Source organism: Canis lupus, chromosome 22, assembly GCF_011100685.1.
Source record: "Canis lupus familiaris isolate Mischka breed German Shepherd chromosome 22, alternate assembly UU_Cfam_GSD_1.0, whole genome shotgun sequence".
Classification (NCBI taxonomy): Eukaryota; Metazoa; Chordata; class Mammalia; order Carnivora; family Canidae; genus Canis; species Canis lupus.
This window is the reverse complement of record NC_049243.1, coordinates 59,400,362-59,415,392: the sequence shown is the minus strand read 5'-3', so window position 1 is coordinate 59,415,392 and position 15,031 is coordinate 59,400,362. Positions and strand designations below refer to the sequence as shown.

General features: G+C 46.0%; 1 protein-coding gene across 1 annotated transcript in view; it reads right to left on the bottom strand.

The window, feature by feature from the left end:
- ARHGEF7 (Rho guanine nucleotide exchange factor 7) overlaps window positions 1-15,031 on the bottom strand; it is a 126,448-nt gene that overhangs the window by 42,024 nt on the left and 69,393 nt on the right. Inside the window, 1 exon segment of the mRNA XM_038570061.1 lies at window positions 8,487-8,575. Coding sequence (XP_038425989.1) covers window positions 8,487-8,575 — 89 coding nt within the window.

Sequence of the window (15,031 nt, the reverse complement as noted above, 5' to 3'; positions counted from 1 at the left end):
TGTCTCCCCCTTCTGGACTTGTGCACGCTCTGGCTGCTGCAGGACCCCATGTGACTCCCCAGCCGGGCTGCAGAGCTCCATCACACAAAGGCTGGCCCCAGAGAACGTGTGCAGGTTTCACAGCAAGAGCAGCCTGTGCTCCCCGGCCGTGAAGAGTGGCAGGGCTCAGCCAGCACCAGCTCCCCCTCAGGCATGAGGCGTGGAGCCTCGTCCAGTCAAACAATGGGGCCACACAGGAGGACATCAGGCCAGCCACACAGACAATCCCTGAACTGTCAGCCGTTATAGCAAAGCAAAACAAAGCTCCACTGGCTTCATTACCTTGTAGACACATAGAAACTCACTTTATTACCACCACCCTTGATTCAAGGAACACTTAGTATCACCGATTTTACAAAAGAGTTGCAACTTTCACCGCACAAATTTTGGTAGGTTTCATATTTTAGGTAACTGAGTCCTTTAAAAATAAATAACTGATTTACAGAAGAAATGTAATATTTTCTTAGAGATTTAATTATGATGAAAAATCATCATAAACAAAAACCAACTTATAAAAACTTTACCCTGGTTTGGTCTTGAGCATGTCCCTGAGACAGTAACAAGACAGTAGCAAATACCCACCCTCCTCCGCCCTCACCACATCGGGGCCCCATACACAAGGAAATAAATCACCCCTGCCCGTTTCTTCCCAACCCAGTCTATTCAACTGTACTCACATTTTCAAAAACCAGATGTTAGGACAGGATGTGAGCCCCCGGGAAAGGAGAGGAAGGAAGAGCCTGGCCTCGCTGCTGTAGGGCCCAATTCCAAACCCCCTTCCCCTGGCCCCACAACCCTCAGCCCTCAGGACACAGAAGCACAACCCCACCCACTCGCTGGCAATGACTAACTGAAGTGAGCTTGCTTGTGTCTGTATGTTCTTAGTAACCAACTCTCAAGAGAGTTTGGAGAGGCCATGTCAATGTTTAACGTTATTGTGCCTTTTGAAAGATGCTCTATTACTGTATTTCTAAATTTGGGGATTCACAAGGTCTTAGGACAGATTTCTTCCAAATGTTAACGGTTTACTATGCAACAGTTCCAGCCAAAGCACCAGGTGGCCTGGGATACAAGTCAGTGCCAGAAGCCGGCCTGAGTACACAGAGACATGTGCGACCATACCGGGACGAGTGAAAAGCCAGCCATGGGTGCTGGCAGACCCAGGCTCTGCCTGGGACTGCACTGGTCTATGGGTCTGTTTAGAAAAGCTGGTATGGGGGAGCGGGAAGGGGGGACGGACTTCACAGACTGTGACACTGGAGAGTATCAGCCCCCAACGTAAGGTAGAAGAAATCTTACAAACCACTAACCACAGCCTTCCATCCTAGACCTGGAGTTCTACATGGTGCTGCTCCTGACAAAACTCCAGCAGTCATGGGGAAAGGACTGAAAAGCAATCTTGGTTAAGGGTGTGGCTCATCTTGAAGCAAAGAAAAAAGCAGCACACTAGGGCTTGGGGGTCTGTGCTGGGCTACGTCAGCCGAAGATGCTGGGCCAACGATCTCCAGTCTCCCCATGGCCCAGAAGGCAGAGGCTCCAGGCAATACAAGGAGCCAAGAGGAAAGAGACGCACTCTCTCTGGAGCACAGTAAAGGTCCACGGAGGTTGCTATGGCATTTTAGGAAAAGCGGCATTTTAGGAAAAGCGCACACCTACAACAGTACATTTATTAAAACTAATGATTCCTACATATCGTAACTGCAATGTTTCCAAGGCAAAAGCTACCCTGCCTCTTCATGACCCCTGGCATACCGCCCTCAATAAAAGCGTTGGCTAGAATCCAAGAAATGAGCCAATACCACTGAACATGTGAGGTCAGGAGGACCTGTCTTCCCACGTGGACATATTTAAGAAACCTTCTCTAAGAATGACTGAGGAAACTTCTAATTCCCCCCCACCCCCCCCCAAAAAAAAAAAAAAAAAAAACTCCAGATCGTCCCTTCTCTCTGGGGGCATCCAATCCAGCTTCTACAACACAGGTGCCTTCTCTGAGCTCCACTGGAAAGTGGGGTTACCAACCTGCAGGTCAGCTAATATGCTTTCACTGCTAAAATCCACCAAGCTCAGACACGTCACAAATGTGTTACCTTTAATCACACGTTCCTGTCACCCGTGACTGTAGCTCTCCCCAGGTTAACCCTCAAATGGGATGCCTGTTGGCAAACACAACAGCACACTGACTTCAAGGATGCCTAAGGCCCCAATTGTTTCTATGTGTGCTCCAGAAAAACCCCGAAAACCTCCTCAAGGCCCATGCAGGCAGCCAGGGGCTTCTCCCAGTGACAGGCACACAGACACAACACACAGGCCTGCACCCCCAAGCTCTGCCACCCAAAGCAAGGGCTCTCCTGATCACGCGCAGATCTAGGACACTGAAAACTGATGTGTTTTCCCATTTGAAAACAGAGTTGACAGTGGTGGCTGGCTGTTACAAAAAATAATCAACTCTGTATTTGCAGGATCTGCATCTTCTTCCACTGTTCCTCTCAAGTCTGACACCCTGCTTTTGTCTCCAACAGCCTGGCCCCAATGCCAAAGCAGCCCTCCAAAGCCAGAGGCTGGCATTATCAAGTGATGATGTCTGCCACTCCTGAGAAACCACTCTCTCTGGAACCCTTCTGTTAACAGTTCTACATCATTAAATCCTGTTATCTATATGGTTTCATATTCTGCTTACTGTACTTAAACATGTATTCCAAGTATTTTTTTACAGATTCATGTGCATTTTTATTGATTATCAATGTATATGCCACTAGTTACTTAATCATTCTTGTGTTGCTACATATTTAGGTTGCTTGCATTTATCATTCTATTAATTCCCATTAAAACACTTTGCACAGGGGTACTGGGGGCTCAAGTCAGTTAAATGCCTGCTCTTGATTTCAGGTCAGGTTGTGATCTCACAGAGTCATGATCTCAGAGTTGTGGGATCCAGCCCAGCAATGGGCTCTGCACTCAGCAGGGAGTCTGCTTGGGACTCTAACGCCCCTCTTACTCCTCCCTCTTCTTCCCTGTCCCCATTCTCTAAAATAAATCAACTCTTAAAAATAAAACCACCTTTGCATAAACATCACTGAACATATTTTAAGTAATTCCTCTGGGGTGAATTCCAAATAGAACTAGTAGATTACAGGGCTTGACTGTTTTCAGAATTCTATATATAGTTGCCACATTACTTTTGAGAAGCATTGTATGGATTTACATTTCCACCATTATCAGAGCTGAAGATTCTTTTTAAATCTCTGCTCACCAGTTACATAAAAAGTTGCCATCAAAATTTTTATGATAAGCTTAACCATACCACCAGAGTGCTATAATGTTTGTGTCCTCCCAGACTGCATGTTCTGGGCATCCTGAAATACCCCAGAGTGGTGGCACCTGGAGGTGGGGCCTTCAGGCAGTAGACATGAGGGGAGGAAGAGGCAGGCTCTGTCTCTCCACCATGTGAAAACTTGATGGAAGGCAGCCCTCTGTCAACCAGGAAGTCACTCAAAACCCCAAGCATGCTGGCACCCTAATCTCAGACTTCCAGTCTCCAGAACTGGGAGGAGTCTGTGGCACTGTTCCAGCAGTTTGAACTGATTCCAACACAACCATCGACATTTCCCATTTTACAATGTTCACATACTCTCATTTATCCACTAATCTTAATGTATGTGCCTTAATGAGCTCCTTAGTCATTAAGGATAATCTTGTGTTGTTGTAACTGTTACTACTGTTCCAGTTAACTTGTAATTTGGTTTCTATTTTTCGAACACAAAGAATTTATTAAATTTTTACAAAGCCTAATCAATTTTGATATTTTTTCCTTTGTTTTCATTTTTTGCTTTTACATTCTAAAAAGCCTCCTCTCACCCAATGCATTAACCAACCACATACAGAGCTGTGGGCAGAGAATGGAAGCCCGTTTTAACACAATCTTTGAGCAATCCTTGGCTACATACTAAGCTCTGCAGCTCTGAGAAAGAACATTAGGAAGGTAAGCTTTCACACCAAGAACCCATCAATGACCGTGGGGGGAGATAAATTGCAGTTAGTAAGGAAACAAAAGTCAATTAACAACCAATCCTGGGACAAGGAGAGTTCAGAACCCAGAATTACTAAAGTGTCCAATTTTCAGTGAAAATTTGTAAGATACACAAAGAACCAAGAACATGTGACCCATGCACAAAACCCAGGCATTCTACAGCCATGGGCTGAAGGGCCCCAACACTGGGCTTAGCTGATAAAGACTTCACAAGAGTTGCTATAAATATGTTCCAGCAGGGACTTCCATTCTGCCTGTGTCTGCATGGAAATCATCACCTCCATCCGAACAGGTAAAAAGCTGAACAGACTGAAAAGAACTCTTACAACTCAGAGAACCCAACTTTAAAAACAGAAAGAGGGCAGGCCGGGTGGCTCAGCAGTTTAGCGCTGCCTTCAGCCCAGAGCATGATCCTGGAGACCCAGGATCGAGTCCCATGTCGGACTCCCTGCATGGAGCCTGCTTCTTCCTCTTCCTGTGTCTCTGCCTTTCTCTCTGTGTCTCTCATGAATAAATAAATAAAATCTTTAAAAATAATAATAATAAAAATGGAAAGAACAGATACTTTACAAAAGATATACAGATGGCAAATAAACATATGAAAAGATGCTCCACACCCTAAGTGCCAATTAAAACAGTGAGATAGCACTGCATACCTAGTACACCAGCAAAACCCAAACCACAGATACCACCAGAGGCAGTGAAGATGTCCACCAGGAATTCTCCACGGGAAGACAGAGTGGCAGCCTCTTATAGAAATAAATGTACTCTTACCACACAACCCAACAATCACTCTCCTTGGTATTTACCCAAAGGAGCTGAAAACATGTCCACACAAAATCCTGTGCACATAAGCTTACAGCAGCTTTATTCATAATTGCCAACACTTGGAAGATGTCCTCCAGTAGGAGATGGATAAACTGGTCCATCCAGACAGTGGGTTACTATCCTACACTAGAATGAGAGCCATCAAGCCACCAGAGATGCTGATCATGGGGGAAAGCTGTGCACGTTTAAAGGCAGGATGTCCACGGGAAATCTCCATCACCCTCCCCACTTTACCGTGAACCTAAAACTGCTCTAATATAGTTAAGTCAATGACTCAAAGACAGTCTGAATTTGACTATGAAAATAACCAAACAGGGACACCCGGGTGGCTCAGTCAGTTAAGCTTCCAACTCCTGGTTTTGGCTCAGGTCATGATCTTAGGGTCCTGTGTCTGTTAGACTCCTCCATGCTCAGTAGGGGCCTGCTTAAGATTCTCCCCCTCTCCCCTTCCACCCCTCCCCTCCATGCACTTGCACTTGCTTTCAAATCTTTAAAAAAAATGCAAAATTTGAAATGAACTCAAATGGAAATTATGAACTGAAAATTCACTAGAGGGGCTCAACATTAGATTTAAGATGCCAAAGAATCATCCAACAAAACGGATAATAGAGATTACTCACTCTGAAGAACAGAAAGAAACAAAGGAGAGCTAACAGCACCTCAGAAACCAGTGGACACTATCACACTTAACATGTGCACAGTGGGAGTCCCATGAAGAGGAAACATGTGACATTCACCCAGAATCACTTTTTACTTCTCAGTGTTTTTTGGCTTGCCTTGACCATCACACAGGAGCAGCAAATTATAGATCCATCCCACTCATGCCAGTGTCCTGTCTTAATTTCAATAAGCTTGTACCTCTACCTACAGCTCTCCACTGAGCCCACGCTAAGACCTGGTCTCTCATGAATAACCTCTCCTCTTGGAGAACCTTCTCCAATCAGTGGGGCTGAAAATACCTATACTTCTTGTGAAATACCTAAGTTTCTTGTGAAAACAAAACCACACGAGATAGTGAGAAAATGCTAAATGCATTATCTATTCTACTTTGCTCTGCATGTGGTATTCTGTTCTATATTTTACTTTATATCATGTATAAATACAAAATTCAAAAAAGAATTTATTCCTGGCTTAATCACTAACCAGTGTATATCTTGGATAAGTCCTTTAACCTCTAGAGCTTTCTGTGTTCTCCCCTAAAAAATGGGACTGCTATCCCCAGAGGTGATTTCTATGAATTGAGTTACGTCCATAACAACTGCGATTTTAACATGTGCTATTTACTAACACAACTTTATGTAAACAATTTGAATGGGGCTCTGGTCAAGGTGTTTTCCCATCATTCTGAATTAAAGAGGAGGTGACTCACAACAGCATGTGTGATATGAAGGCTCTTCACCCCATATGAGCACAATTAAAAGAAGGAAATTAAAAACACACTGATTATGCTTCAAGTTGAAGAGAATTATAGGATATACAATGCAAAGGAACGGGTGCCTGGGTGGCTCAGTTGGTTAAGTGTTCAACTCTTAATCCTGGGGTCGGGAGACTGAAACCCGCATCAGGCTCCATGCCAAGCAGGGAGTCTGCTTGGGATTCCCTCTCAACCCCTGCTGCCCCTCCCTGCCACACTTATGCTCTAAATAAAATCTTTAAATATGTGTGTGTATAAAATGCAAAGGAAAACAACCTATCACAACTTCTAGAAAAGCACAGTTGCCTACTTGGACAAAATCCCTAATGAAAGCAAGATTACTAGAGAGAGAAGAGAAATGCAGCAGGCACCAGTTGAGAGGGCACTATCTTGCTTCCTCTAACCATCATTTGGACAGAACCTCTAGGAGAAGCAGCTCCCTCTTCAGAACATCACTGTGGATTACAATTGGTACTCAGCACATGAAACCTTTCCCTGGAAAGAAACCAATGTTTTACAGAAGAACACAAGAGGGAAAGGCAGCTCCTCAAGCTCTCCTGCTGTGAAACCCTGAAGAACCACTAGACGACTTTTATTGTGGCTTTATGCATGAAGCCAAACATAGTACACTCTAAAAACCAAAGACCTCAGTAGAGCCATGTCCCAGGAACAAGCATCCAACAAAGAACCGAAGAGGACACCTGGAGAGCAGAGCACCACCAGGAAAGGTGGGCGGCCCCACCAAGTCAGGGTACAGGCTGTGCTGTGGAGCCTGCAGCTCTGCCAGGGCAGACTGGGGGTGGAAGTCTGCGATTGGAAGGAGCAGAGGAAACTAGGAAAAGGAAGTGGGAGAAGCAGAGACTGAGATTCGAGTGAATGACTGCTGGCGTTGGTCAATACAAATAAAAGTGATCTGAGAGGGCGAAGGCATGGTACGAAGGCCACAGGACAGGAAATGTAGAAGTGAAATTGGCAGAGGCAGAAGAAGCTGGGGAGGTAGGGAAAGGAAGCAATGAACTGATCCACAGATGAGGTGCCAGCAAGGGGAAAATTGCTGCATTTCTGCCCACCACTACGTCCCACTGCCTTTGCCAGGGCCTGGTGCAGAGCACGGACTGATCTGATGTATGTTAGGACAACAAACCCTCCCAAGTTCACATGGTTCTGTAAGATCTGGAGTCAAGGGAAAATGGATGCTCAGCACGCTGAATACACAGACTCACAGGACAGACTACTGCAGCAACAGACAAGCTGGCAGAAGGTCCCGCATCCTCACCCTCTCCCACCAGAACCACAGACAGTGGAACACTCGGGATTCCTCATTGCAGTGCCAGACCGTGGCTGCTCCATGGCAAAGATGCACAGGCCACACACCCGCAGATAGACAACCCTGATCAGGAAACCTTCTCTGGAACCAGGAGCAGGAAAGGTACCCAAAGTGCAGACCTTCCACAGAATGGAGATCAGTTCTATTTACAAAGTTTACTTTGCTGATTTATCACATTGATACATGTGAGCAATTTAAAAGGTTACCCGCCCCCAAAAAAGAGTACCGCTTCCTATTTCTGCAGTATATGCAACAGTTTAGGGACCAAGGGGGTTTAGACTAGACTTCACATCACAGGTATTTAAGTTCACAAACTGATCTTAAGTTTCAAAATGCAGTTTTAGATTCTCAAACACTCATCTTTACTATGTATGTGTAGATGTGCTCCTGTGATTCCACACTATTTGATACACGCGTACATCAATCCCAAGAAAGACTTTCTATTAAGATACAAGTAAACTAGAAATAGCAAGTGATCTAAAGTACTTACAATCCACTCTAAGTACAAGTAAAATGCCATCTGATGCCTGTAATATCTTTAAATCACATCATGTGCCTTTTTACAATCTTATCTTCGAAGACTTGAAATGGCATGAGGGAATATTACATTGTGTGACAAAAATGGTACAATTCTACATTACATATTGAAACAAAAATATAAGATTCTAAAGCAAAGATAAGAAAATACACCAGAACATTAATGGTAGTTATAACTGCAGCCAATAATAGATGATTGTTATACCCTTCTACATGCTCTACGTAGTTTATCTATATGCTACACTGAAGAGTTTCAGAGATGTTTAAAAAAAAAAAAAAAGTGATTCTTAAAACAGGTTTTGCAATTAACTCACCACATTGTAATAGCTTTTGTTAATGGCAGTAGTGTCGAATCCTTTGGGAGGGCTCTTCAGTGCTCCTGACTTGGGAGAGACAGGCTTTTCTGAAATGAAAACATAACACAATTTTACAGACCATACTTGAGATCCCCTCACATACCATCCCCACACAGCCCAGAGCCAGGGGCCTCCAGTGAAACCACCAACCCACAGGGAAACCCAGACAGAGACCCATGTGTCTCTCCCTCACACTCTGCTCCGAGGTCAGGGAGCCAACATCCTCACAGTCCGGACAGCACTCGTCCCGTACTCCCTGTTCAGGCTCAACATCTCAGATGGTGCTCCATCATTGACAGTAGGTAAGAGAACACTAGCAAAGTACACCTACAACTCAGGAGTGTAGTAAAAATAAAAAACTAGGAGAAGAGAATCTGAGGCAATGGGGCAGATCGGTAACAATGTGAAAACATTACCACCCCCAGTCTGGACTACACCTCAGCAATGTAGTACTCAGAACCCAAGTCTCTAAACAAGTAGGAGCCGGCTCAAAGAGATAAGGAAGAGTGAAGCCAGGCCAAGCAGGGGCCTTAAGACCTCAACTACAGAGAGACAACAGGGAATGCAATCGTGAGGATCACAGGGATGCAAGTATCTGTACTAGGCCCAACTTGATTCCACATCCCGTCAAGAGAGATTTATTTAGTGTAACAGGTATCAAAGCAGTGTCTGCTAACTAGAACACGGCTCTCAGGGTGGGTGTGCTCGTCAGCCACTGGTCCTCCAAGGATCCTGGGGCTGGTAGGGAGCGCGTCCTCAAGGATAGACTCTGCATAGTTGCCACCCACCTCTCCCACCATGTAAACTGACAATCTGTGCCTCTGGTGTGCTGGGCTCAGCATCCTTCCACCTGCCCACCCACACTCCCTACAGCACTTCTGCAAACAGTCCGGAAGCTTCAGGTCCCTAATTCCCACTGCCTGCCCAGTACTGCCACCTACCATTTTCCCAGTGACAGAAATCCCAGATGCCAAACACACACAGACCAAGTGTGGCCGCCTCCTTCCTATGCAATGGTCCACCTGAACCCTCCTTCAACACCTGACTGTAAAGAGCTTCCGAACGGTTGAAAATAGGAATGCCTGGGTGGCTCAGTGGTCGAGCATCTGCCTTTGGCTCAGGTCATGATTTTGGGGTCCTGTGATCAAGTCCCATAAAGGGCTCCCCATAGGGAGCCCGTCTCTCCCTCTGTGTCTCTCATGAATAAATAAAATCCTTTTAAAACAACAGTTGAGGGGGATCCCTGGGTGGCTCGGTGGTTTGGTGCCTGCCTTTGGCCCGGGGCGCAGTCCTGGGGTCCTGGGATCGAGTGCCGCATCGGGCTCCCGGCATGGAGCCTGCTTCTCCCTCTGCCTGTATCTCTGCCTCTCTCTCTCTTTCTCTCTCTCTCTCTCTATGCCTTTCATGAATAAATAAAAATCTTAAAAAAAAAAAAGAAAAAGGTTGAAAATAAATAATAAAACAGGTGTTATTCCAGTTGAAAGAAATCTGCTCTCTGCCCACAGGATGGAAAACAGAACTCCATGAGAAAAGTGTTCCTTCTGAACCCATAAGAAATACCAATCTGTCCTAGCTCCCACATTCCTTCCTAGTCTCGCATCCACAGCTAGGTCTGTAACCATGGAAGAAAAAACTGACATGCTTTCACCTGAAGAGAAACAATGCTTTTCCATCTTTAAGACCCGTAATTTGGGGGACAAGTACAAATAGAAGTAAAGGGGAGAGCACTGTGGTCTATGCGGCAGCCATCAAGACCACAAATCGAGACCACAAATACCCATTTGCATGCTATTACCTTCAGTCTGCTTGAAATTATTTTAAAAGTAAATAATTTGTCAACTGCCTCATTTCACTTACGACACACCTCCCAAAACCTTAGATAACAGTATTTAATTAACTTACTAAGACAATTACAAGGAAAAAGCTTTTTCAGATGAAGTTTCAGGCTACTAACGCTGTATAAAAATAAAAGGTAGGCAGAAGAGAGCCAGACACAGTAGTAGGCGGGGTCCAACCACTGGGTCTTTTGCCCCTTGCAAAAGGCTGTCCACAACTCTGCACAGAACTTACAGGGATCGGAGGGTTTGCAAACATCTCCCCAAAACTCATGTGCCATTCTCGACAGGGGGCTCTAAGGTAAGAAAGTTCAGCACAGAGCAGTCACACAGAAGAGCTATGCCTGCTTGTAGTGCCACCAACCGCAAGGTGCCCCCCAAGTATGGAAGCACGTTTGCCAGGAACACCTACCTGATACACTCAGCTTGCAGGAGGCCGCCACCCCCAACCAGCTCACACTGCAGGGCCGAGGCAGTGGGCTTGGCAGGCTCCCCAATAAGAGCCCCACTGGGGCCTGCTGTTCCTCAAGCATCCCAGCACCCGGGCCCTCGGGACAGTTGTGTCGGGAGGTTATCTGGTTAACCAAAGGAACTTCTGTGCAGCCAAAGGGAGCCTTCTAACACTTTCCTACCCCCAACCTCCAAAAAACAAAATCTACACAAAGTATGATATACCAAGAGAGAAATTATGGCCAATCATACCAAAAAACACACAAAGGAAACATTAGAAAATACTCAGCCTTCCCAGTATCCTTAAAACAACAAAAAAACACACACCACCCAACTCATTTGGGGCACACCTGATAGCTAAGAATTGATGCAACCTACTGTGACTGAGGGGCAGGGCAACAATGAGAATGCATTTAGTGCTGCCCTTCCAGGGGCCAGAGGATGCAGATCTTCCCTTTCTTGCAATAAATTAAAAATGCCAAAACCAAAACTTAAATATAAGTGTGCTAAATGAGAAAAGGGGGTGGGGAATCACTAGTGGCAATGGCAGGGAGGGCCCCTGGGGGCTGGGGTTGGAGCCAGCCCTTGAGGGCAGGGCAGAATAATGCAGAGACAAGGCATAGTCCTGGTCTGACCCAGACAAACAGGAGGATCTCTTGGTGACCCTTAGAGCTGACAATAAGAAGCCTAAAGCTACTAAGCACTGATCCAGAGAAACAGCAAGGGTGGAGACTGGCTACTCAGGGGTGGGAGACACAGCCTGTGAGAAATCAAAACCCAGAGTCTGACCCTACTGCAGCAGGTGGTCCAAATCCACACCAAACCCCAGGGGCCCACCAGGATTTGCCTGGGGCAAGAAAAACTCTGGGAGCCCCTCAGGAAGCAAATGTTCCTCCTCTCTGTAAGAGTATTTACTTCCGTAAGCCAGGGTACAGAGGTAGATGTGTAAGAAGAAAGTACGAGCTTATGAAGAACGGAGCCAAGAGTGGAAAGATTCATATGCGAGGGAAATTAGTACCTAAGACCTAGAAACGGGGTACTCTAGGATTCTATGGAGTAGGTGTGTGTGTAAAACACCTGGAAAACAATGAACTATTCCTGGAAGTGAGCACTCTGGTCACTAAAATGAAACCCAATGGGCTGCTACCAGCACAGGGGAGGGATACTGCTGAACAGAAACGTCCTGAGGAGTGTAAAACAAAACATTATGAAAAACAGATTGAAAGCCAGAGAGAGCAAAATAAGATATCTAATAGGATCTTCAAGAGACAATGAATAACAAGCAGGCAGCGTTCCTAGAAAGAATGCTTTCCAGAATCAGAACCACGGATGAATGGAGGGCATGGCACCTTGAAGCAGCACTGAAGATGGGGACGCTTGAGGAGGCCCACACAGGAGGCCCCCCTTATCTGTGAGGCCTACATTCTAAGACCCCAGAAAATGCCCGAAACCAAGAACACAGCATCCTCCACATGCTACAATTTTCCCTCTATGTACAGACCTACGATAAAGTTTGATTTGTAAGTTAGGCACAGTAGAAGATTAACAAAAGCCCTAACAATATACTCTAAGGAAGGTTACCCTGTCCCGTGCTCATCCAGCGCTCGGGGCTCGAGGGAATAAAATGCCCAGCTCTGTGTCAGCTACTACTCACCTCCCGACATATGTCACTGCTTCTGGACCCTGGCCAACCACAGACACAGGGGGCGCTACTGTAACAACAGCCCTCGCCCCTGGCCTGAGGCAAAGACACTAAAGATATTTGACACTGCATGTGACTCCACTATCACACTTTTCTTTTGTGACTATTTTTGGAGTGAGAATGCTTATTGAAGAGAAAAATCAGGAAAACTGATTTGAAAGCTCCACATCCACCGTTGCCCCTTCATCTGTGGTATAAGTGACCCAACAGAGCGCCAATTCTAATTCCTCTTCCTACCTTCTGCACGACAGCAGTCACCTCGTCAACAAATCCCCACAACAGGTCATGTCACTCTGTGTGGGTTCATTCCACCATCAGCAGCTTCCTCGCTGCCACAGGGCCCTGGACCTGGATGGTGTCCTGTCCTGAGTCCTCCAAGCTCTCTCGCTGGTAACGCACTAGTAGGAAATGTTCAGGAACCCCCAGGGGAAGATTTCTCTACCCCTGCTTTTCTGCAACTTAATTACAGAAACTTACACAGATAAGCAAGAAAACTATATATACCATCTTCTTTAGCTTCAACAGTTACCTCTTAGATGCCTCCTCTTCTTTTCTGGAAGCACTGTACAGCAGATCCCAGACACTGGCAATTTACCACAACAGTTTATAGTGTGCGTCAGACTCAGACTTTAAAACCCAACCACCAGGTGATTCGCACACCAGACAGAAACAGCAGTTCCTCTCATCTCACATCCAGTTGTAGTCAGAGTTCCCCAGACTTAAACTCATCACAACAATGACTTTCTGTAGCTGGCTTACGGAGCCCAGAAACCCAGGAAGATCTACATAACACATACAACGTTCTGCCCCTGAGATTTTTATTCAATGCCAGCAGAGCGCCCAGGGGGGCATTCTCCATCTTGTTTTCTATCCAGGGAGCCTGAGGTAGGCATCACGATTTCTGGAAAGACACTTGGGTTTTATTCTCCCAGTTCCCACAACAGAGTTCACTCCAGTAAGTACTTACTGAATGATGCTACCTGAGGTTCTGGAACTGAATACACTCCTAACAATCCTGATGGTGGAAACCGGAAAATACAGTTGACCAAAGGCAGACTGGATGGGTGGAGAAAGGTCAAGGTAGGTCCTCATATTACAAAGTGGGAGGGCATCAAGAGGTCACTGCTGAGCACCCACCAAGTTACGGTCAAGCATTACCAATGAAGGAAGGCAACAGGAGAACGAAACGTAAAGCCCAAGCTTACAAGGAAGACGAGGCGCCCAGGGAGAGCATCTATGAGACACACATCCCTGCAGAGAAATCCCAGCAGGTGGGCAGGAGCTGCAGGGCAGCTAGGGGGCAGCCATGGATTGGGGAGGAACCTCCGCTTCCATCACTGGGTGCTTCTGTCCTCCTCGCTTTGTCTTTACAAGCTCGTACTACCCAACAGTATTTTGTAAGCGAACACAAAACTTTAAAAGAACCACCCTAACACTGGAGGACCATCAATCCTGACCCCTAAACAACTCCATATCAGCTGACTAGGAGACAGGTTCTTGAAACAGGCACTGGAATGTACGCAGACGCATGCACAGAACATCCCCTCCATCACCCACTTACACAGCTGTTGGGGTGAGTGCACACAGAATTAGCCTGGAGGGACACTCACTCCCACACCCTAGAAAAATTGCACACCATTTTCTCTCAGATGCATCTACACGTCAGGCCAGGTTCCCCACACACACATACCTCAGAGGTGCAATCTGTTATCACATCTGCATCTGCAACAAGTAGTCCACACAGGCCTCCCCTCTAGAACAGCCTTACCCCGGGAGCCTTCAGAAACCTAACCACGTGGGCACACACACACACACTTCCACCAACGCGAAGTTGTTACCTCTATCCCTTTTTCCCTGAAGATTGTAATCATAACATTGTTCTTCCATAACTAATTGATCACTGCATCCAAAACCCAGTTGGCATTTTAGGTCTTTTTTATTTCAAAAGTAAACAGGACCCAAGACCCCAGGGCTACCATTCTAACTGCATGACCCGTGCTGTAGGTCCCTCAGGACCACCGGCCTTGCCGCAGCTCTCCTGTCTCCCTTCGACTGAAGATTATCTACAGAACATACATAAGACATATACCTTGTGTGCACAAAAGCAGAAATCTATGGTCTTTACACATCAAAGCAACATTGACAGAAAATAAATGCTAACTAACGGGTATATTGGCCATAAGGGGGTACACATTCAGGAAGGAAAGCACACCTGCAGCAAGCTTTGGAAATAACCTTCTGCAGACTCTTGGAGAAGGGCTATTTGAAAAAAGCAAGCACACCCAGTACAAAGGCACAAATCCACAGGAACACTGCAGTCTGCAGCCACAGGAGGGCAAATGCTCATGGCTATTTAAACTTCCAAGAAGAGGGAGAGATTGAGGGGACGTTCTTGAGCCTTTGCCTGGACACAGATGGCCCAAAAGAGGTCACTTGGGAGGCAGACCTCAGGTTTGTTTATTCTAGAAAGATATTTATAAGTAGGGATTTTAAGGAAGAGAAACTCACAACTTAAA